Source organism: Magallana gigas, chromosome 6 (genome assembly GCF_963853765.1).
Source record: "Magallana gigas chromosome 6, xbMagGiga1.1, whole genome shotgun sequence".
Taxonomy (NCBI): domain Eukaryota; kingdom Metazoa; phylum Mollusca; class Bivalvia; order Ostreida; family Ostreidae; genus Magallana; species Magallana gigas.
This window is the reverse complement of record NC_088858.1, coordinates 53372132-53395066: the sequence shown is the minus strand read 5'-3', so window position 1 is coordinate 53395066 and position 22935 is coordinate 53372132. Positions and strand designations below refer to the sequence as shown.

General features: G+C 32.4%; 1 protein-coding gene across 3 annotated transcripts in view; it reads left to right on the top strand.

Annotated features, from left to right (window-relative positions):
- The first annotated feature begins 598 nt into the window (after positions 1–598).
- Positions 599–22935, top strand: part of LOC117688770 (15-hydroxyprostaglandin dehydrogenase [NAD(+)]-like) — a 58090-nt gene continuing 35753 nt past the window's right edge. The window contains exons 1-7 of one of the 3 annotated variants that reach the window (XM_066088094.1): positions 608–919; positions 16960–17083; positions 17279–17385; positions 18216–18312; positions 20502–20578; positions 20949–21070; positions 22108–22317. In XM_066088094.1, the coding sequence (XP_065944166.1) occupies positions 830–919; positions 16960–17083; positions 17279–17385; positions 18216–18312; positions 20502–20578; positions 20949–21070; positions 22108–22255 (765 nt within the window). In that variant the 5' untranslated portion in view covers positions 608–829 and the 3' untranslated portion in view covers positions 22256–22317. Of the gene's footprint in view, positions 920–16959; positions 17084–17278; positions 17386–18215; positions 18313–20501; positions 20579–20948; positions 21071–22107; positions 22318–22935 lie in introns of those variants that run through there. The other 2 variants (XM_066088095.1, XM_066088097.1) reach the window with 2 other exon arrangements.

The window sequence follows — 22935 nt, the reverse complement described above, 5'->3', positions numbered from 1 at the left end:
TTAGTAGATTGATTGAGTTCTTTAATTATCCTTTTTACAAAACAATAAAAAACAATATTTAGCAAAATCATTATTTCCTGTTTAATTCCTTGATTTTATAAATTGCTGAAAAATAAATTGCTAACAAACAAGTTGTTGTAACAAGAATATCAAGATTTTCCTCGATTAAAATCATCTTTGACGTAAGTTCTGTGGTCGATACAATGACCTTGTCAGCAAGTACAATGTTTCATTAAGATGCATGCTGATTGACGGTTTTCATTCTTTTTAGACCATTATTTATACACCGGACTGACTCCGATTTCTTCCGTTTATTATGATCTTGAAAATGATCAGGGGATGCTTACTCCTCCGAGGCACCTGATCCTACCTCTTATATATATATATATATATATATATATATATATATATATATATATATATATATATATATATATATATATATATATATATCTCGTCAGGTGAGTGATGTAGTCCGTAAGTATACAATCAGGTGAGTGATGTGATCCGTAAGCATACCATCAGGTGAGTGATGTGGTCCGTGAACATACCATCAGGTGAGTGATGTAATCCATGTGTTTACCATCAGGTGAGTGATGTGGTCCATGTGTTTACCATCATGTGAGTGATGTGGTCCGTGTGTATACCATCAGGTGAGTATGTGGTCCGTGTGTATACCATCAGGTGAGTGATGTGGTCCGTGAACATACCATCAGATGAGTGATGTGGTTCGTGTGTTTGCCAGATATCAGTTAAATGCCTCTCGGTGTCCTACATAGACAAACATGTTAAAGGTTAACATACTTCTGTCACTACTTCAATCGATAAAATGCTGACGGGAAAAGTAGCAGTCATAACGGGATCAGGACAGGGGATAGGGAAAACATGCGCCGAGACGTTCCTTAAGAATGGAGCGAAGGTAAGCATTCAAGAGACTTTGTACCATCATTTTTGTTTGTATATCATGTGGGTTTTTTTCTTGTTGACATTGGCGCTCAAAATAAATGATGGTGTATTCATTACATTAGTTCGGTTTCATACAAAGGCATGTCGTTGCCCAACGTATTTCAAAAGAAATGCAAAAACTTTTTTAAAGAACGTTACTACTATCGTGACTATCGTTTAAACTTCTACGCATATCTTTATTGCACCTATGGCGAGCGTTTGGGTGCAACACTGTGTGTGTAGAAATGTTCTCTAAATTACTTTTTGTCGTCATAATGGTAGCTTACAGATGTTGAAATACAATAAACAGATAACACAAATTTTCAACTAGCATGAATAAAACTTTACAAACGCTGATACATGAATAATAAAATCAGAACTAGAGCAGAGCTCGTGGCAAAGCCCCGAGTAGGTCTTCCGTTGTTGCTGCGAGTTGAAAATATATGTTTTATGGTGTCAAACGATTATTATGACTATACTTTCAGTTCTGCTTTTGTTATAAAAACTTGTTGTGATTGAAAGCATGTATATAAAACGTGATTTGAAAAAAGAAAGGTAGAAAATATTTTAGAAAAACTATTTGTCGAGCAGAGTTTATGTAATCGTTTCAAACATTCTTTAAAAAATGAGATGTTTAATGGCGAGTTAAATTTTCAAAGGGTTGCAAGCATTGTTATAAACAGTATGTACTCATGATTCATGTCAGGAATTGTATTTCTTTTTTAAACTGAACCCGCCTACAAAACACGTAAACTTTTCTCAAAGATAACTTCTATATTAAAATATTTCTAAATTTTTTAAGACTATGTGCAAGTTTAGAATTGCGTGCTGACAAAATTTACAGACCCTAAAACGTACTACTACACCAAACACCAAAAAAAGCATGCGGCCTACGTGCGAGAAACGTTTCGTGTAAACCTTTTAGAGTTTCATGTAAACCGTTTAGCGTTTCGGACAAAGCGTGTAAATCGTTTCGAGCAAAGCGTGCGAGAACCGTGTGAAACGTTCATCAGATTTCATTCGGAACTCTCTGACAAGTTAATTGTTTCAAAATGGCGCCCGTGTTTTACATTACTTTAACAAAATTGAACGAATTTTTAACAAACAAAAGAAAGGTATATATATTAAAGACGACTAGTTACAGAGTACATGTATATTTAACGTTTTCATGCGATGTTTCAGTACTGAAACAATATTAAAATTCGCTATACATAAAGAATATTAAATACAGTTAGAGAAACATGATTTCTATTGGAACAAACCTAAATCAACTTTAACTTGCACGATCATGTTTTGATAAGCATGTATTTTTATTATTTATTTACATCGATAACTCTTACTGAGACAATTCGGCTGTGTACAAGCAGCACACATAACCTCGGACATCGGGTGAGACCTGCACCTGGCTGAACCTGTCAATCAAACTCTATGTATTTGTTTTCATTGGATGGTAAGGCGTCTCTCTTTTGTCAAAAGCCAATGGAAAATTAGACTTCAAGGTAATCGGAATCAGTATTTGACGAAGCACACAATTTAAATGTTAGAAAATTTATTAAGGAAGGAGTCTTTTTATTATCAAACATACTTCTTATAATAAGAAATGCATGAAATTTTGACACAGTCAAACGGATACTATTACTTAATGATTCTATCAGTTTAATTAAATTTGACCTTTTTGTTTTCGGATAAAGGTCAGGTCAAGGTCACTACCTTTTTCCTCAACGTAAAGAGTGATAAAAATAAGTGTAGCTCTTTATAGTTCTGTAGACATTTGTTTAAGATTTGAAGATTCAAATCTTCAATGAAATTATAGACCATGAGAGTGTCGATCAGCTTATACTACTAAATTGGAATAAATATTTATACTAAAATTGATATTGCTTAGCCCGCATTTCCTCTAATTTTCTTAAATTTTGAAGAAATTTTGATTATTTTTTTATGCTTCCAATAATAAAATATTTCTAATTTTTATGTATTATGAAGACTTTATATAAAGATATAAATTGACAAAAAAGCTAATATATTGACCGTTTCATAAGAGAGAAAAACTGATTTTAGTGATTTTTTCACAAAAATCAATGTATAGAATGGGCGCTTTAAAAAGCTTATAAAAATGTTATTTGATAGGCAAATCATATTTTAAAAACATATTCTGAAACCCAAGTATCATATTATTAGTTCACATTAGTAAAAAAAAATCCATCATTATTGTTATTGTTTTTAAAATGATAAAACAGACTCATTATATATATATAATCTGCTGCAATTCTGAATTGCGCAACATGTGATATTTTCCTACGCCAAAAATATAGTCCTTGTTCCATTCTAAACATTGATTACATGTTTCTATGCCAAGTTGTGTGATAGTAAAAAAGAAAGAAAAATATACTATTTTAATTTCCTTTCATCTTGATTTAATGAACAATTAATCAAATTTACGTTTGACAAGTCGAAAACCAGAAAAGACTCCTTCCTTAATTATTTGAACAAAATTTAATGTAAACATAGAAAGGTAATAAAAATTTAAATATTATTGGAATCTATACGCATGGTACTCAATTCAAATAGATTATTATAATATTATGATTTTATTATTTTATGTAGTAAAATCACCCTTACAACTGTTACTCAATTACATAACAATTGATGACCTAGGGCTATAAATGTTCTGAGCTGTGTGCGCTGAACGACACAAGATTCTCGGTCGCATGCGGCAATTGAATTAACACAGACTGGCCGAATATAACAAAGGGGTGGGAAAGTGAAACAAAATGTTACACATAAGAAGAAACCACCAAAAATGATTTTCGACAGATCTTGCTATCTTTTCTCCAACTCAAAAAGAAAATTCAGCGCGAGCACCTGTCTGCGGGGCGGGAGGAGTGGGGGGGGGGGGGGGGGGGGGGGCAATGAGTTCGCTTCCACAATGAAACTACAGAAGTGATTAATATGTGACCGATAGAATCTAATCTAAAGTTGTTTAAACTCATGTGAATATTTTTTAAAATAATCATCGAATGCCTCAATTGAGGGCATTCCTTTATCGTGCTAGCACCTACCGCAAACATGTAACATGGAACTTTGATTATTTTAAACTACCTTGTACGCTATCGTATAAATCAATGCGTAATCAACTGTACAAGTAAAATACATTTATCTTTTCATCTTAAACCAATATAATACAGTGTAGTTGAAAACATAATAAAATATAGTTGTGTCCGTGCAAAATATGAAACATAAACGCGTCATAAGGTACATGTAGAAGAACACGAACCGACCGCGGATCACTTATCCACTCGCGCCGGATCTCCTCAGCCATGTGCGAGGGATGATCATCATTTAAAGGTTTAATATTTGAGGGGGGTGTTGATTTAAAACATTAATTGTACAGTTTTAAAGTAGTTTACATAAACAAACCAACCATTAGTTTATGTCTAACGATTTTTCCGATTTGGAGTAATATCGTTCTTTAATATTCATTACACTCAAATATTTAATTAAATATATACAAGTAGGACAAACTTTTATAACATTAAATTAAAACAGTTCTTGAATATACGGCTATATTAACTCAAACACGTTCATATGTATGTCAGTGTAAGTCGCGGTGTGCGAATCTTGTGTATTAAATAACCGCTTACCGCTAGGTAATGCAGCCGTGGCTGATCTCCTCGGCCGTGGGCGAAGGATAGATTACGTAAAGGTACAAAGCACAGAAACGCACAGCTCAGAATCAAGGAAGATTTGAAAAGTTTGCAGTATAATGACCTTACTCTATCAAATAGAAGTTATTTAGTTTACACTTAAACCCCACAATTGATCTATGTCTATTATTGCTTTAGAGAATGACATTGCTTTTATGAATTAAATGAACTTTTTCTTACTTGACATCCAATCGTTTAATCCACAAAAGATTTTGTGTAATCAAAACTAAAACAATTCTTGAGTTCGCGGCTAAATAAACTCATATATGAGAGACACAACTCTCGTGTATTAGATAACCGCTGACCGATAGGTAGTCCAGCCGCGAGCATGGTGACCGATTTTCTCGGCCGCGGACAAGAGAGAGCTTACGTAATGGTACACACACACATGCAGCTCTAATTCAAGGTAGATTTTAAATGCATGGAGTTAATAACTAAAATGTAATGTATAGAGTTTTTTAATTCCATATTTTGTGGTTTACTAGAAAAGAAAAAGAATGTTTTGTTTTCCAATTGCCGTTTTTAATGATTGTGCACTCTAAGAACTTAACAACAATGACTTAAACTCCTAAAGAAGAAGCTTACACTCCAACCAAAAAAAAAAAATTCTTATGAATTAATGCCTCCTTTATAAACCAGCATACTTTCTGCGGCAACTTTACGCCAGTTGTACGCACAAAGACTTTCTTTAACTTGTCAAATGAAAACAGGTACATGTCAACATGTATTGCTTTATACACTCATACTACACAAATCACTTACAAAATAACATTGTTACGACCTTTATGAGATCCCAACAAACAACTTTTCCAGCGACAGCCATATCAAAATCCTAACCATTTTTGAGTTATTAAGCAAAAACTTTTAGGGGCTATTGGTCCTTAATTTAAGGGGCCAGCCCTTTTTCATTGGTGTCAAATAAAAGCCCTTGATATTCTGCACAACTTTTATTCTACATGTCTTAACAAAATATTTTTCGTTAAAAAGATATAAAGGAAAATATGTCTAAATTTTTGCACTTTTTTGAATCCTGATTTTTGACCCCCTACCTTTTCCTAAATGAAAAACGTAATCTAAAAACAAAAACCGATGTGCACCACTACAATGTCTCTGCTATTTAAATTCGTTGGATTCCCATTCCCTGCTATCATAGTCTCGGAGCCTTTGTCTGGAAACCAAAGGCCCTAAAAAATTTTAAAAGGGGAATAACTCGTTAACGGAAAAGGAATTCTAACTTTTATGAATTGATGAAAATAGTGTTTTGTAAAGTCCATTAGCCCTGAAAATTTGAGCAAAAACCGTTCACAAATGAGCACGATATGAAGCCTCAAAGTTCGCGTCTAGGAAGAAAAAAAAAGAAAAACTAGAGCAAAGCTCGTTGCAAAGCAACGAGTGGGTCTTCCGGTGGTGTCGAGAGTAAAGATAGAAGTTCCTGTATGAAGCAGAGTTCTAAAACCAACTACAAAGAAAATGAAAAAAATATTTTTTTAAAAATCGAATAATTCTAAGAACGACCTAACAATGTCTGAATGATTTCAAGAACGAATTAACAAAAACCTTAACAATTTCTAGAACGACTTAATAAAAACAAAGTCCCGAATTTCTTCAAGTACGAATTAACAATTTCCGAATCATTTTAGGCACGAGTTAATTTAACTTTTAACATAACACTATTTTCTTAACCAAGAACCTGGAATCAAAATTTCCTGAAAACTCAATTATTAAATCCCAATATTTTTGTAATGCATCGTCCGATTTTAAAACGGATTTCAGTTTTAAATTAAGATTTATAAAAGCTCCTTTTTTGCTTGATGATTTATATCAAATTATTAGTCAGAAAAGAGTTATTATAAAAAAACTTAATAGCCCTTCTGGCCCCTAATTTGAGGGGTCAGCCCCTTTTTCTTGATATCAAATAAAAGGTCTCGCTAATATAAACATATTTTGTTCTACAAATGTTCACGAATGGTTAACCGTTATCGAGATATCTAAACAACTGTATTTTAGGGGCCGACCCTTTAACTCTTTACCGGGGCCATTAACAACAAAATTTATGGTATCATATTGTTCAGAACATTATTTTGAACAACTTTTGTTCTACATTGCTTTAAAAAATATTTCTCCTTTTTCACAGATATTAATGATCAAAGTTTTGAATTCTGGCCCCTTGAAACCCATGATTACGTAATATATGACTTAGGTATGATACTGTATAGATAAACAGCTGTACAATGAACATTTTTGCTTCTATAATTAATAACAAATAATTGTTCAGTAAAGAGTTCTTGTAAGAAGATTTAAGACTCCTCTTGACCCCTAATTGGCGGGGCCAGCCCCTTTTTCTTGATATCAAATGAAAGGTCTTGCAAATATAAAAATATTTTGTTGAACAAGTGTTCACGAAATGTTAACCGTTCTTAGGATATCTTTACAAATGTGTTTTTTAAGGGCCGACCCTTTATCTCCTAAATGGGGCCATGAACAAAAAAAAATTAAAGGTGGCATATTGTACAGAACGAACATTATTTTAAGCAACTTTTGTTCTTCAATGCTTTTCAAAATATTTCTCCTTTTTCATATATTAATGATCGAAATTTTGAATTTCTGGCCCCTTGAAACCCCTAATTACGTAACATATGACTTAAGTATGGTACTGTATAGATAAACAGCTGTACAATGAACATTTTTGCTTCTATAATTAATAACAAATTATTATTCGGTAAAGAGTTATTGTAAGAAGACTTTACAGCCCTCTTGGCCCCTAATTTGAGGGGCCAGCCCCTTTTTCTTGATATCAAATGAAAGCCCGTGTAATTTGAAACAACTTTTGCGTGACATGTTTTATAAAAATATTTGTACATCAAAAGATTTCACAAAAAATGTGCAAAAATTTCGTGAAAAAATTTGGTGCCAATTTTCAGGTTCAGGCGAGCTTGGAGGCCTTTAGCAATTTTACATCATTGGAAGCATGGGGGTACATCTACATACATTCATCTACAATCCCTGAAAATTTCAAGCTTCTATCTTGATTAGTTTCGGAGGAGATGCGTGGACAAAATGACCCTAAAAAATTTACAAAATCGTCAATATCTGAAACCGGAAGTGACGTCATCATTTAAAAATTTTATTAAAATGTAGCGCCGATCATGCTTTATTTTTCCTGAAAATTTTGTGCGAATCGGTTGGATAGTTTTTGAGAAATAGCGCTCCAAAAAAGTCAGAAAAAGAAAAAAAAGAATAACTAGAGCAAAGCTCGTTGCAGAGCAACGAGTGGGTCTTCCGTTAATGTCGGAAGTAAAGCTGGAAGTTCCTGTAAGAAGCAGAGCTCTTAAACCAATAACAAGAGTAACTAAAATAAAAAGATGAAAAAAATTGAATTATTCCTGGTACGACTTAACAAAACCCGAATGATTTTAAGTACGATTTAAGAAAAACCTTTTTGATTTCAAGAACAACTTAACAAAAAAATCCGAATAGGTTTAAGTACGACTTAACAATTATTTTTAGTACGAGTTATTTTACTATAAACATTACGCTATCTTTTAAACCAAGGAAGCGGAAAGAAAATTTCCGGAAAAAACAGTTTTTAAACCCCGATATCTCTGTTATGCATCGTCTGATTTTAAAACAGATTTCAGTTTTTAATTAAGCTTAATAAAAGCTGCTTTGTTGCTTTATTATAAATATCAAATTATTTGTCAGAAAAGAGTTATCATAAAAAGACTTAGTAGCCCTTGTACCCCCTAGTTTGTGAGGCCAGGCCCTTTTTTCTTGATATCAAATAAAAGGTCTCGCTAATATAAACATATTTTGTTCTGCAAGTGTTCATGAATTGTAAACCGTTCTCGAGATATCTGTACAAATGTATTTTAGGGGCCGACCTTTTAAACCCTTACCGGGGCCACTAACAACAAAACTTTTAATTTAATATTGTTCAGAACATTATTTTATACAACTTTTGTTCCACATTGCTTGTAAAAATATTTCTCCTTTTTCAGATATTAATGATCATAGTTTTGAGTTCTGGCCCTTTGAAACCCCTAATTACGTAATATATGACTTTTGTATGGTACTGTATAGATGAACAGCTGTACAATGAACATTTTTGCTTCTATAGTTAATAACAAAATATTGTTCAGTAAAGAGTTATTGTAAAATGACATTAGAGCCCTTTTGGCCCCTAATTTGAGAGGTCGGCCCCTTTTTCTTGATATCAAATTTAAGGTCTTGCAAATTTAAACATATTTTGTTTAACAAGTGTTCATGAAATGTTAACCGTTCTTGAGATATCTGTACGAGTGTGTTTTAGGGGCCGACCCTTTAACTCCTAAATGGGGTCATAAACAAAAACATTAAAGGTAGCATATTGTAAAGAACACACTTTTAAGCAACTTTTGTTCTACATTGCTTTTAAAAATATTTCTCCTTTTTCAGATATTAATGATCATAGTTTTGAACTTCTGGTCCCTTGAAACCCTTTATTACGTAACATATGACTTAAGTATAATACTGTATAGATAAACAGCTGTACAATGAACATTTTTGCTTATATAATTGATAACAAATTATTGTTCAGTAAAGAGTTATTGTAAGAAGACTTTAGAGCCCCCTTGGCCCCTAATTTGAGGGGTCAGCCCCTTTTTCTTGATATCAAAGTAAAGCTCGTGAAAATTGAAACAACTTTTGCATTACATGTTTTAACAAATTATGTGCACATCGAAAGGTATTACAGAAAATGTGCAAAAATTTTGTGGAGAAATTTGGTGCTTATTTTCAGGTTCAGGTGAGCTTCGAGGCCTTGAGCAATTTTCATAATTGGAAGCAAGGGGGTACATTTACAGACATTCATCTACAACCCCTGAAAATTTCAAGCTTCTATCTTGATTAGTTTCGGAGGAGATGCGTGGACAAAATGACCCTTAAAAATTTACAAAATCGTCTATATCTGAAACCGGAAGTGACGTCATCATGCAAAAATTTAAGAATATGTAGCGACGATGATGTTCTACCACTCCTAAAAATTTCATACAAATCGGTTGGGTAGTTTTTGAGAAATAACGCTCCAAAAAAGTCAGAAAAAGAAAAAAAAGAATAATAAGAACTAGAGCAAAGCTCGTTGCAAAGCAACGAGTGGGTCTTCCGTTAATATTGAGAGTAAAGCTATATGTTCCTGTAAGAAGCAGAGTTCTTAAACCAAGAACAAGATCACCTAAAACGAAAAGAACAAAAATCGAATAATTCTTGGTACGACTTTACAAAATCCGAATGATTCTGAGTACGAATTAACAAAAACCTTTTCGATTTCAAGAACGACTTAACAAAAAAAATCCGAATGTGTTCAAGTACGACTTAACAATTATTTTTGGTACGAGCTAATTTAACTTTTAACTTTACGCTATTTTCTAAACCAGTACGCGGAATCATATTTTCCGGATAAATCAATTTTGAACCCCAATTTGTCTGTAGTGCATGGTCCGATTTTAAAACAAATTTCAGCGTTAGATTAAGCTTAAAAAGTTCTTTGTTTCTGCTTTATGAATTATATCAAATTATCGCTAAGGAAAGAGTTATTATAAAAATACATAGTAGTCCTTATAGCCCCTAACATGAGGGGCCAGCCCTTTTTTCTTTATATCAAATAAAAGGTCTCGCAAATATAAACATATTTTGTTCAACATGTATTCATGAATTGTTAAACGTTGTCGAGATATCTGAGCAGTTGTGTTTTAGGGGCCGACCCTTTAACCCCTTACCGAGGCCACTAACAACAACATTTTTGGTATCATATTGTTGAGAATATTATTTTGAACAATTTTTGTTCTACATTCCTTTTCAAAATATTTATCCTTTTTCAGACATTAATGATCAAAGTTTTGAATTCTGGCCCCTTGAAACCCCCAATTACGTAATATATGACTTAAGTATGGTACTGTATAGATAAACAGCTGCACAATGACCATCTTGCTTCTATAATTAATAACAAATTATTGTTCAGTAAAGAATTATTGTAAGAAGACATTTGAGCCCTCTTGGCCCCTAATTTGAGGGACCAGCCCCTTTTTCTTAATATCAAATGAAAGGTCTCGAAAATATAAACATATTTTGTTTTACAAGTGTTCACGAAATGTTAACGGTTCTTGAGATATTTGTACAAATGTGTTTTAGGGGCCGACCCTTTAACTCCTAAATGGGGTCATAAACAAAAAAATTTAAGGTTGCATATTGTACAGAACATTATTTTGAGCAACTTTTGTTCTACATTGCTTTTCAAAATATTTATCCTTTTTCAGATATTAATGATCAAAGTTTTGAACTTCTGGCCCCTTGAAGCCCCTAATTACGTAACATATGGCTTAAATATGGTACTGAATAGATAAACAGCTGTACAATAAACATTTTTGCTTCTTTAACTATTAACAAATAATTGTTCAGTAAAGAGTTATTGTGAGAAGTATTTAGAGCCCTCTTGGCCCCTAATTTGAGGGGTCAGCCCCTTTTTCTTGATATCAAATGAAAGCCCTTGTAAATTGGAACAACTTTTGCATTACATGTTATAACAAAATATGTACACATCGAAAGGTATTACAGAAAATGTGCAAACATTTCGTGAAAAAATTTGGTGCTAATTTTCAGGTTCAGGCGAGCTTCAAGGCCTTGAGCAATTTTCATAATTGGAAGCATGGGGGTACATCTACAGACATTCATCTACAATCCCTGAAAATTTTAAGCTTCTACCTTGATTAGTTTCGAAGGAGATGCGTGGACAAAATGACCCTTAAAAATTTACAAAATCGTCTATATCTGAAACCGGAAGTGACGTCATCATTTGAAAATTTAATAATATGTAGCAACGATGATGTTCTATCAGTCCTGAAAATGTCGTGCAAATCGGTTGGGTAGTTTTTGAGAAATAACGCTGCAAAGCAACGAGTGGGTCTTCCGTTAATGTCGGAAGAAAAGCTAGAAGTTCCTGTAAGAAGCAGAGCTCTTAAACGAATAACAAGAGTAACTTAAATAAAAAGATGAAAAAAATCGAATTATTCGTGGTACGACTTAACAAACCCGAATGATTTTAAGTACGATTTAACAAAAACCTTTTTGATTTCAAGAACGACTTAACAAAAAAAATCCGATAGTTTTTGAGTACGACTTAAGAATTATTTTTGGTACGAGTTAATTTTTCTATATACATTACGCTATTTTTTAAACTAAGGACGCGGAATTAAAATTTCCGGGAAAATCAATTTTTAAACCCCGATATCTCTGTAATGCATCGTCTGATTTTAAAACGGATTTCAGTTTTAAATTAAGCTTTATAAAAGCTGCTTTGTTGCTTTATAATAAATATCAAATTATTGGTCAGAAAAGAGTTATCATAAAAAGACTTAGTAGCCCTTGTACCCCCTAATTTGTGGAGCCAGCCCCTTTTTCTTGATATCAAATAAAAGTATCGCTAATATAAACATATTTTGTTCTACAAGTGTTCATGAATTGTAAACCGTTCTCGAGATATATGTACAAATGTGTTTTAGGGGCCGACCCTTTAACCCCTTACCGGGGCCACTAACAACAAAATTTTTGGTTTAATATTGTTCAGAACATTATTTTGAACAACTTTTGTTCTTCACTGCTTTTTAAAATATTTCTCCTTTTTCAGATATTAATGATCATAGTTTTGAGTTCTGGCCCCTTGAAACCCCTAATTACGTAATATATGACTTAGGTATGGTACTGTATAGTTGAACAGCTGTACAATGAACATTTTTGCTTCTATAATTAATAACAAAATATTGTTCAGTAAAGAGTTATTGTAAAAAGACATTAGAGCCCTTTTGGCCCCTAATTTGAGAGGCCAGCCCCTTTTTCTTGATATCAAATTTAAGGTCTTGCAAATTTAAACATATTTTGTTCAACAAGTGTTCATAAAATGTTAACCGTTCTTGAGATATCTGTACGAATGTGTTTTAGGGGCCGACCCTTTAACTCCTAAATGGGGTCATAAACAAAAACATATAAGGTAGCATATTGACAAGAACACCATTTTAAGCAACTTTTGTTCTACATCGCTTTTAAAAATATTTCTCCTTTTTCAGATATTAATGATCAAAGTTTTGAACTTCTGGCCCCTTGAAACCCCTAATTACGTAACATATGACTTAAGTATGATACTGTATAGATAAACAGCTGTACAATGAACATTTTTGCTTATATAATTAATAACAAATTATTGTTCAGTAAAGAGTTATTGTAAGAAGATTTTAGAGCCCCCTTGGCCCCTTATTTGAGGGGTCAGCCCCTTTTTTCTTGATATCAAAGGAAAGCTCGTGAAAATTGAAACAACTTTTGCATTACATGTTTAAACAAATTATGTGCACATCGAAAGGTATTACAGAAAATGTGCAAAAATTTCTTGGAAAAATTTGGTGCTAATTTTCAGGTTCAGGCGAGCTTCGAGGCCTTGAGCAATTTTCATAATTGGAAGCATTGGGGTACATCTACAGACATTCATCTACAACCCCTGAAAATTTTAAGCTTCTATCTTGATTAGTTTCGGAGGAGATGCGTGGACAAAATGACCCTTAAAAATTTACAAAATCGTCTATATCTTAAACCGGAAGTGACGCCATCATACAAAAATTTAATAATATGTAGCAACGATGATGTTCTATCATTCCTGAAAATTTCGTGCAAATCGGTTGGGTAGTTTTTGAGAAATAACGCTCAAAAAAAGTCAGAAAAAGAAAAAAAAGAATAACTAGAGCAAAGCTCGTTGCAAAGCAACGAGTGGGTCTTCCGTTAATGTCGAAAGTAAAGCTAGAAGTACCTGTAAAAAGCAGAGTTCCTTAACCAATAACAAGAGTAACTAAAACATGAGAAAAAATTCGAATAATTTTTGGTACGACTTAACAAAATCCGAATGATTTTAAGTACGACTTAATAAAAACCTTTTCGATTTCAAGAACGTCTTAACATAAAAATTTGAATGTGCTCAAGTACGGCCTGACAATTATTTGTGGTACAAGTTAATTTTACATTTAACCTTGTGCTATTTTTTAAATCAATAACGTAGAATCAAATTTTCCAGAAAAATCAAATTTTAAACTCCAATTTCTCTGTAGTGTATCGTCCGATTTTAAAACGAATTTCAACATTAGATTAAGCTTAAAAAGTTCTTTTTTTTTTTTTTTTGCTTAATGATTAATATCAAATTATCGCTTAAAAAGAGTTATTATAAAAAGACTTAGAAGCCCTTTTAGCTACTAATTTGAAGGGCCAGCCCTTTTTTCTTGATATCAAATAAAAGGTCTTGCAAATATAAACATATTTTGTTCATCATGTATTCACGAATTGTTAAACGTTCTCGAGATATCTGAACAAATGTGTTTTAGGGGCCGACCCTTTAATTACTTATTGGGCCCACAAACAACAAAATTTAGATGTCATATTGTTGATAACATTCTACTTTACATTTTTTGTTCAACATTGCTTTTCAAAATATTTCTTCTTTCTTAGATATAAATGATAAAAGGTTTAAACTTCTGGCCCCTTAAAACCCCTAATTACGTAACATATGACGTAGGTATGGTACTGTAAAGATAAACAGCTGTACAGTGAACATTTTTGCTTCTATGATTAATAACAAATTATTGTTCAGTAAAGAGTTATTGTAAGAAGACTTTAGAGCCTTCTTGGTCCCAAATTTGAGGGGCCAGCCCCTTTTTCTTATCATCAAATTAAAGATCTTGCAAATATAAACATATCTTGTTCAACAAGTGTTCACAAAGTGTTAACGGTATTCGAGATATCTGTACAAATGTGTTTTAGGGGCCGACCCTTAAACTCCTGAATGGGACCATTAACAAAAAAATTAAGGTGGCATATTGTATAGAACATTATTTTGAGCAACTTTTGTTCTACATTGCTTTTCAAAATATTTCTCCTTTTTCCAATATAAATGATCAAAGTTTCGAACTTCTGGCCCCTTGAAACCCCTAATTACGTAACACATGACTTAGGTATTTTACTGTATAGATAAACAGCTCTTCAATGAACATTTTTGCTTCTATAATTGATAACAAACTATTGTTTAGTAAAGAGTTATTATAAGAAGACTTTAGAGCCCTCTTGGCCCCTAATTTGAGGGGCCAGCCCCTTTTTCTTGATATCAAGTTATAGGTCTTGCAAATATAAACATCTTTTGCATTACATGTTTTAACAAAATATGTATACATCAAAAGTTATTACAAAAAATGTTCTAAAAATTTTTGGAAAATTTTGGTGCTAATTTTCAGGTTCGGGTGAGCTTCAAAGCCTTAAGCAATTTTCATTGATGGAAGCAAGGGGGTACATCTACAAACATTCATCTACAATCCCTGAAAATTTCAAGCTTCTGTATTGATTAGTTTCGGAGGAGATGCGTGGACAAAATGACCCTTAAAAATTTATAAAATCGTCAATATCTGAAACCGGAAGTGACGTCATCAGTCAAAAATTTAATAAAATGTAGCGCCGGTGATGCTCTATAAGTCCTGAAAATTTCGTGGAAATCTGTTGAATAGTTTATGAGATATAAGCCACCAAAAAAGTCAGAGGAAGAATAATAATAATGAAAAAGAAACCGAAGAATAACAAGAGGGTCTTCCGTTGAAAACGGAAGACCCTAATAAGAATAAAGAAAAAGAAACCGTAGAATAACAAGAGGGTCTTCCGTTGGAAACGGAAGACCCTAATAAAGAAAAAGAAACCGTAGAATAACAAGAGGGTCTTCCGTTGGAAACGGAAGACCCTAATAAAGAAAAAGAAACCGTAGAATAACAAGAGGGTCTTCCGTTGGAAACGGAAGACCCTAAAAAGAATCCGAAGAAAAACAATAGGGTCTTCCGTTGGAAACGGAAGACCTAATAATAATAGAAAGAAACCGTAGAATAACAAGAGGGTCTTCCGTTGGAAACGGAAGACCCTAAAAAGAAAAATAAGAATAATCTTAACCAGCACAATAATGGAAAGGTCTTCCGTTGGAAACGGAAGACCTTAATTATTATAAAGACAGAAATATGTTTTATAAATATGACTGTGTAACACTTCGAATTACGAAGACATTAAAAAATATACATATTGGATACAGTTATAAAATTTTGACCCCTACGATTTTCCATACATAAACTCCTGCATTGCATTATAGGTTCATTGTCAATTGATTATCTATCTGGCAACAAAATATTAACATTTTCAGTGTCTTTGTCTGTGATAACGATTCTGTAATCTACAGTCCAATAAATCAAATTAAAGCATTGTTGGGGCGCACGATGGGTTTGCAAAATCAAAAGATATGAAAATCACATAAGTATGTCAATATTCTAATATTTAATTGTACAATTGCTGAAAATTAAATTAATAGGCCTATAAGTAATAAGGAGTCATTCTTTGAATATTATGAGGTGATAATATCGGTCGGGGCGAGATTCCCGTATCACATGCGGAATCACATTTCAACCTCAATACCTTTATAAAATATAAGGTGCAAAAGTCTCATATCTAGGAACAAAATATTAGAATGCAACCCCAAGGTGCATGGGTGGGCTGAAAAATGTTATTACCCTACCTTTCCAAATTGTTCTTTCATGTCATACATAATACACACCCTCCCATCAAACAGCTAAAAGGAATAACGTCACTTTGGTAACACGTGATTCTTTGTCACTTGTGATATCATAAAGGAAACGATGCATTTACCTTAATAGAGGTAGTCCTGATGAAAAACGACAATTATCTTATAAAAATGATTTCATATTCTTCTCAGTCGTACAACAATTTTAAAACTTGATAAAGAAAAATGTTAAAATTCATGCAGTCCAGGGAAAAAATATTTCTAAAGTATATGTGAATCTCCAGTTTGATTTTGATTGATTGATTAACCGTGTAATGTCTATAGTAAATAATGTATTCAATAGTATTACTTTGAAGTATTGCAGTTTTTATTCTGAAGAAATGTGTATGTGTTTACGTTGTCAGGTAATTTAAATTCTCCTTATAAGAAAACACCGTTTTGTCGAAAATCTAAGCCACTCTTTCTGACCTATATTTCCCATTGAGATATCATAATAATTCATACGTTATTTCTCATTGCCCCTTCACATAAACGTGAATAATGCGTAAAGTAATAGAACAAATAAAAGCTGAGAGTTTGCCCTTCTCTTGTGGATACACTTGATTTAATAAGATAGGACTTTAAAGTTTTTAGCAAGCCATTATAGTTATAATCCTATCATTCCAAGGTAGGTTTTTAAAATCAATGTGAACTTGTCACCAGGTGTGTCTGTCTGACGTGGTCGTTGACCGACTTCAAGCCACGTATGAAGAGTTCGAACGTCAGTATGGGGCTGAAAATGTCCATCAGATTCCTTGTGACGTCACAGACAAAACACAAGTAAAAGGTAATATTAGCATCCTTAGAGTTGTAGGTGTATCAATTGTGAAGATTATTCTTTGTTTTAACATCAATAACTTTGCAAATTTTTAAGTTGTGACACATTGAACTAAGATTGGAGTTAACATTGCTTTTCATTTGGTCTACAAAATCTTCATCAAATTTAAACAGTTTAAAGATGCTATGGTAACGAACGTTTCAGACCTGTTCAAAGGAACTGTCGACACTTTCGGGGCTATAGACATTGTGTTTAACAATGCTGGTGTGACAGCTTCGGAAGATTGGGAGAAAGTGATCCAAATAAACCAGGTATTTAAGCATTGTTCATTATTTTTTGAGAATATAGTCTCATAGATGCAGCGATGTGTGCATAAAAATTGATTAACGCTTGTTAGCGCGTTGTGAGAATTTGTATGCACCCCCCGCTGCATATATGAGATTTTGTCTTTCAAAAAATGATTTACTGCTTTATTTTTACATTTCATTTACTTCTTGCCTCTCCAAATGTGATTTATACCTTAAAATGTCTTTTTTATCCTAAGGATAAAAATAATAATTCAAAGCTTCTATTTATATTTTTTAAAAATTAAATCTTGCCTTGTCTGCAAAGGTGATTTATACCTTAAAATTTCTTTTTTATTCTAGTGATAAGTTCATTTAAACGGAAGAGCTACTGTAACAGCCACAAGCGTGAACTCTGATTTTTGCTTGTGACGTTGCATTTTACAGAATTCAACGTTTTTGACGTCATAATAAAACTTGACATTTTTTATTCATTACCCTGTGTGTTTTACAGTGTTATAACTGCAGTAGCTTTAACACACTTTACAAGCAAAACATATGTGAAATGTAAATATAGCGTTAAAAAGCAGTAGCCTTCTACACTTTGTACACGCAAAAATATGTGCAATGTAAATATTGTAAAATGTAAATTAAATATTCATGTAATCACAGTGTATAATGCACTCAATACATGTATGGTATTACTAAATAACAACTTTGGTAATTGTTTGAAAGTTTCTTTGTTAAATTTATCCCATCTTGCAAAAAAATAACTTTTCTGCGTTACGATACATTTTTAAAAAATGCACAAGTTAATGTAACATATAACAATAAATTTTGAGTATGTCTTATGACAGGTCGGTGTAATACGCTGCACTTACCTTGCTCTTGAATACATGAAGAAATCATCCAAAGGTCGAGGTGGAATAATAATCAACATGGCATCTTTTGCAGGTTTGGTTTAGCATCATCTAAATTTTGATCAAATTAAGATTCTGTAAGGACAAGTTTTGTTTAGAGACTCTTTTCCTGAAGTGATAGTTTTCCTTCATAGTCTTGCTCTAAAGAGTCTAAAGACCTACTGTACCATAAATCAAGAGTCAGTCCCCCATTCTCTAACTACTACAATCACCTAGTAGATTAAAAAATTTAGAATGTCAACAACAATATTTTGAATGGTTTTGAACAAATATTTCTATAAGTAAAAAAACATTTTTTTAAAAAGATCAATCATTTTATTATAATGAAATGAAATAGAATATAGCAATCTAATGTACGTGCGTTTATTTGATTTCAGTTCAACGCTTGCGTCACTCTGCCAAAGATATTTACCTAATTATGGTTTACTGAAAATATTTGTATAATTTTATATTGTTTATTCAATTACATATACCAGTTAACCTTCTTGCCTATTATGTCAAGTCAGTGGCTTAAGTACAAATATATAGCTCATATTTTTCAAAAGGAGAGGGAAACCATAAATATGTCAATGAAACGTAGTGGAAAATTACTTGAAATTATTTGAAAAAGGGTGGGGTGCTACTGCACTCATTTCTACGGTTTGGCAACCAAAAAATTTGATAAGTATGATACAGTTTGATTGAGTATTTAAATTTTATTGACTGTTAGTTTGTGTCTATTTTGTACATTTCAATTTTGCTACAAAAAACAAAAACAGAAAACAAAACAAAAAAACAAACAAAACAAACAAACAAAAACGAAAAAAAAACCTATATCTAACAAAATGGGATATAGCCTAATAGACTCTCTAACAAAAACTACCTGGTGACTATTGATAAACTTTGTTTCTCTGTTAACAATATATATACAAATAAAATAAGTATGTTTACAATATAGTTTTTGAAAAATTTTCATGATATACATTTTTGTTTTTTTCCAATTTTCTTCAAAATAAAAGTAATATTTTTTTTACTTTACTGACTATCATTACATGTTCTTAATTTGTAGCCTAACAAAATGTATTTTGGTGAATGCTTTATTAAATTATGAGATAATGTTTCATCGTGTTAAAAGTTGGCTGTTGAGTTTATGAACCATGTGAGCTAAAGCTCACTATAAGAAAACAAACGTGCAAAGGTATGAATATTTTATCCGTTTAAATAAGTCTATAAGTTGTTTTAACGATTTAAGTATTTAAAAAAAAGTTGGCTGGGTCTACGTTTAATGGGCATGGTCACAACTTTTGTCAAATTTTATTTTTCTATTTTTATTGTTTTCAATGCTTTGATAATGCATTTCTAATGATCAACCACAATATGGGTGGCGGTCGTAGATTTTTAAGCAAGATGTAGCGCACATAATTCTTTGTTAACAAGGCTCATGAAGAAAGTTATTTTTTAAGCTGATATTTAAGTCTGTTAATTTGTTTTGAACATTAATAAACAGTTCTCGGCATTTGTTATATTAGTTTTATTCCAAACCTGGAATTTTCCACTCAACATTTACAATGTAAACAAAAACATTACCTGAGATTTGTTTGATAACAAAGATTTGTGAGTATCTTCCTTATAACTCTACAAATGACTCTCATCTTTTGGTTGTCTATTAGGAATGTTTTACTGAAGCTTTGTTAATATTAAAAACAGAAAAATAAACTTTAACCAAATTCGTGACAATGTCCCTGTAAGTGCATATTCGCAAACCAAGGGTTTACGATCCACTCATCTCCTCTACAACCCTTGGAAAATTTAGCCGACAAAATCAAAACTCGCGAAACGGAATATGATAGGGTGGGAAGCGAGGCGATCGCAAGGAATCTGGTATTTGGTGGTTTAGTTCGTTGTGTTTTCATACAAAAATACAGTCATTTTTACAATTTTTACGTAATTATTGAATAACATACGATATATAATTACAAGTATGTTTAAAAAAATATTCTTATTTTTTCCACAACTATTTCTTCAAATACCTCTTAGATGAAAAATACGTATTTAAGCTGCTCCGATTTAGATTAAATCCTAGATGGCGCTGTGCTAAAAAACATTTGTCAAATCTGCCAAGGGTTGTAGAGGAGCAGAGTGGATCGTAACCCTGCTTTAAGTGGTGAGTGTCGAAAATTTTAGTTCTGTATATGTGGATATCTAAGGTTGTGATATTTAACGAGAAAATTTGAATTTTCCTAGGGTTGTGTCCTTCCCCATTAGTCCCAATTTATGCGAGCTCAAAATTTGGTGTTGTTGGATTCACCCTAAGTCATGCGGTATGTAACAAAACAAAACATGAATCCCTTGTAGATATTTTATCAGGTATCCTGTCATAGAAAATATGAACTGTCAATTAACCATGTATATCTAATGAAGGAATCGAAATTCAAAATAACTTTTATACGATCTTTTAATCATAAGTGGTTAGATGTCTTTTTATTACTTTTATGCGACAAAAGTTAATTCAAGCGTTTTAGCACAAGCGGCTTCAGCTAAATCGAGTAATTTGCATAATGCTCAGTTGTTTGAAAGTCCGCCAAATATCGTACACTCCAATTATGTTACGTTGACAGTCATAGTTTAAAATATAACAAGTTTGAAAAATCGGATTGATAGTTGTGTTCAATGTATTTTTCTTTTTATTAGCTCCATGCTGATGTTGTAGAAAGTGGTGTGAGGATGGCGGTCCTGTGTCCTACTTTCGTCGAAACAACGATGATAGATGTTGACAGTATAAAAGATTACATTGAAAAAATTGGGATAATAAAGTAAGTTTGATAAAAGAAACAATGTTTACGATTTCACTTGCAAAGACGCCATTTTTATTAAAGTAAGCACAGGTGAAGAACTCACATTAAATGCATCATGTCTCTTAAAAGCTTAGAAGTTAAAAAGAGATATGTTTCATCATAGTAACAGGCACCTGGCGTTTAAACATATTTTTTATAGTTATTAAAATAATTTTCTGAACTATAATGCAAGCATTTATCGTCACTGTCGCGGTTTAAATTTGTTCATCATATCATCTACTTTGATCTTCTATGTTTTCGGAACTGTGTAACTAAAATTTCTGAAATTTCCCCAGCTTCAATTTTGCACGATCACTCCTAATTCAATCCTGATAGATGTCTACATTAATTTATGCGGAAAATTACTAAAGAAGACGTGTAACATTTTCTATATAGCTGTTTGCGTAAGGTTTCTTTGTTGTTATTGTTGAGTTTTGACCATTTGATGTTTCGACCAAATTTGAATGTTTTGTTTTAGCTGTAGCTTTCTGGATCTCCCAGAATTCCCTACTTGAAGTCGACAATGTGTATCATATGCATGTTGCAGCTTTATAGCATGTCAGAAATTTTCCATTTACCCACCTTTCGTGTTATTGTCTGTAATTTGCAATTTAAGTGCATAAAGTCTACTTTAAAGTCATAAACGCAAGTTTCAAATCTTACATCTGATTCTTTTGTACCTAACATTAGGATGCAACATATTGCTTATCAATTTCAGGAAACTTCCCTTAAACTGTTGATAATAATTAAAAATCATTTTACGAATTTTAACAACATTAACCAGCCATTCACGATTTTTCAAAAAATGTTTTTCTTCTTTGCTCAAGTAACGGAAGAGAATCTTAGCAGATGTGAATGTGCAGATATAAGAATAGCAACCGTGACGATCCTAGTTGTTTTATTATTGTTTTATTATAATAATACAGTAATTGTAAATCATCTAATTAAGAAAAAAAATTAATGTCATGTACGTTTGGTTATAACATTTACCAGATGAAATTCTGTGTATTTTGTAGAAAGGAGAAATTGGCTGAAGTTCTTTTAGAGATGGTCAAAGATGAAACAAACAACGGAAAGTGTATGGTTGTCACCCCTCGGTTTAATTATTACAAGGATGATTTTCCAAAAGTGGAAGATGTTTTTCTTTCGGCAGAACAGTCGTAGAATCTAGGGTGCATTCTAGAATCTAAAACTTTGTAATATTCGTACATAAATTATGAAGTGTTATTTTAAGCATTTTCAAATTTTGACTCTCTTTGCTTTCTATCTTTCAATATTAATATATTTCTTTATTAAATCAATCAGACAAATTTGGATTTACGATTGCTACTATCAATACATGTTTTATCTTAATTTGTCCTGCGTCTCTGATCGTTGTAGTCAACTTTCACCCGCTTTTCTGGAACTTGTAGGTCAATACATGTATTAAGCGAAGATTAGAAACACATCCCTGAAGCATCTGTTGTATTAGCCTTATGAAGCTTATTACATCTTTTGATGCCCATAAAAAGAGAAGAACACTTAGGGATATTAATAGGGATTAGAGTGAGTAACAATTTTTAAAAAAAATACATAGATAAGAATCGCTCTATACATTAAAATGAAAGGTTTCAACTTAAATATTATTTCAAACATGAGTTCTATTTATCCAGATATATTTTCTATCGAAGAAAATGTACAACAGGAATGGACGGCTTTTTGACATCATTGATAGCTGCTTTTTCAATAAAAATGGCTCACGTAAATTTACTTACCCTGTCATCGGTCATTTACAAAACTATTTTGTTAAAAAACCATTCAGGTTGCATACACAAGTACTCTGAACATGATACGAAAAAAGCTTG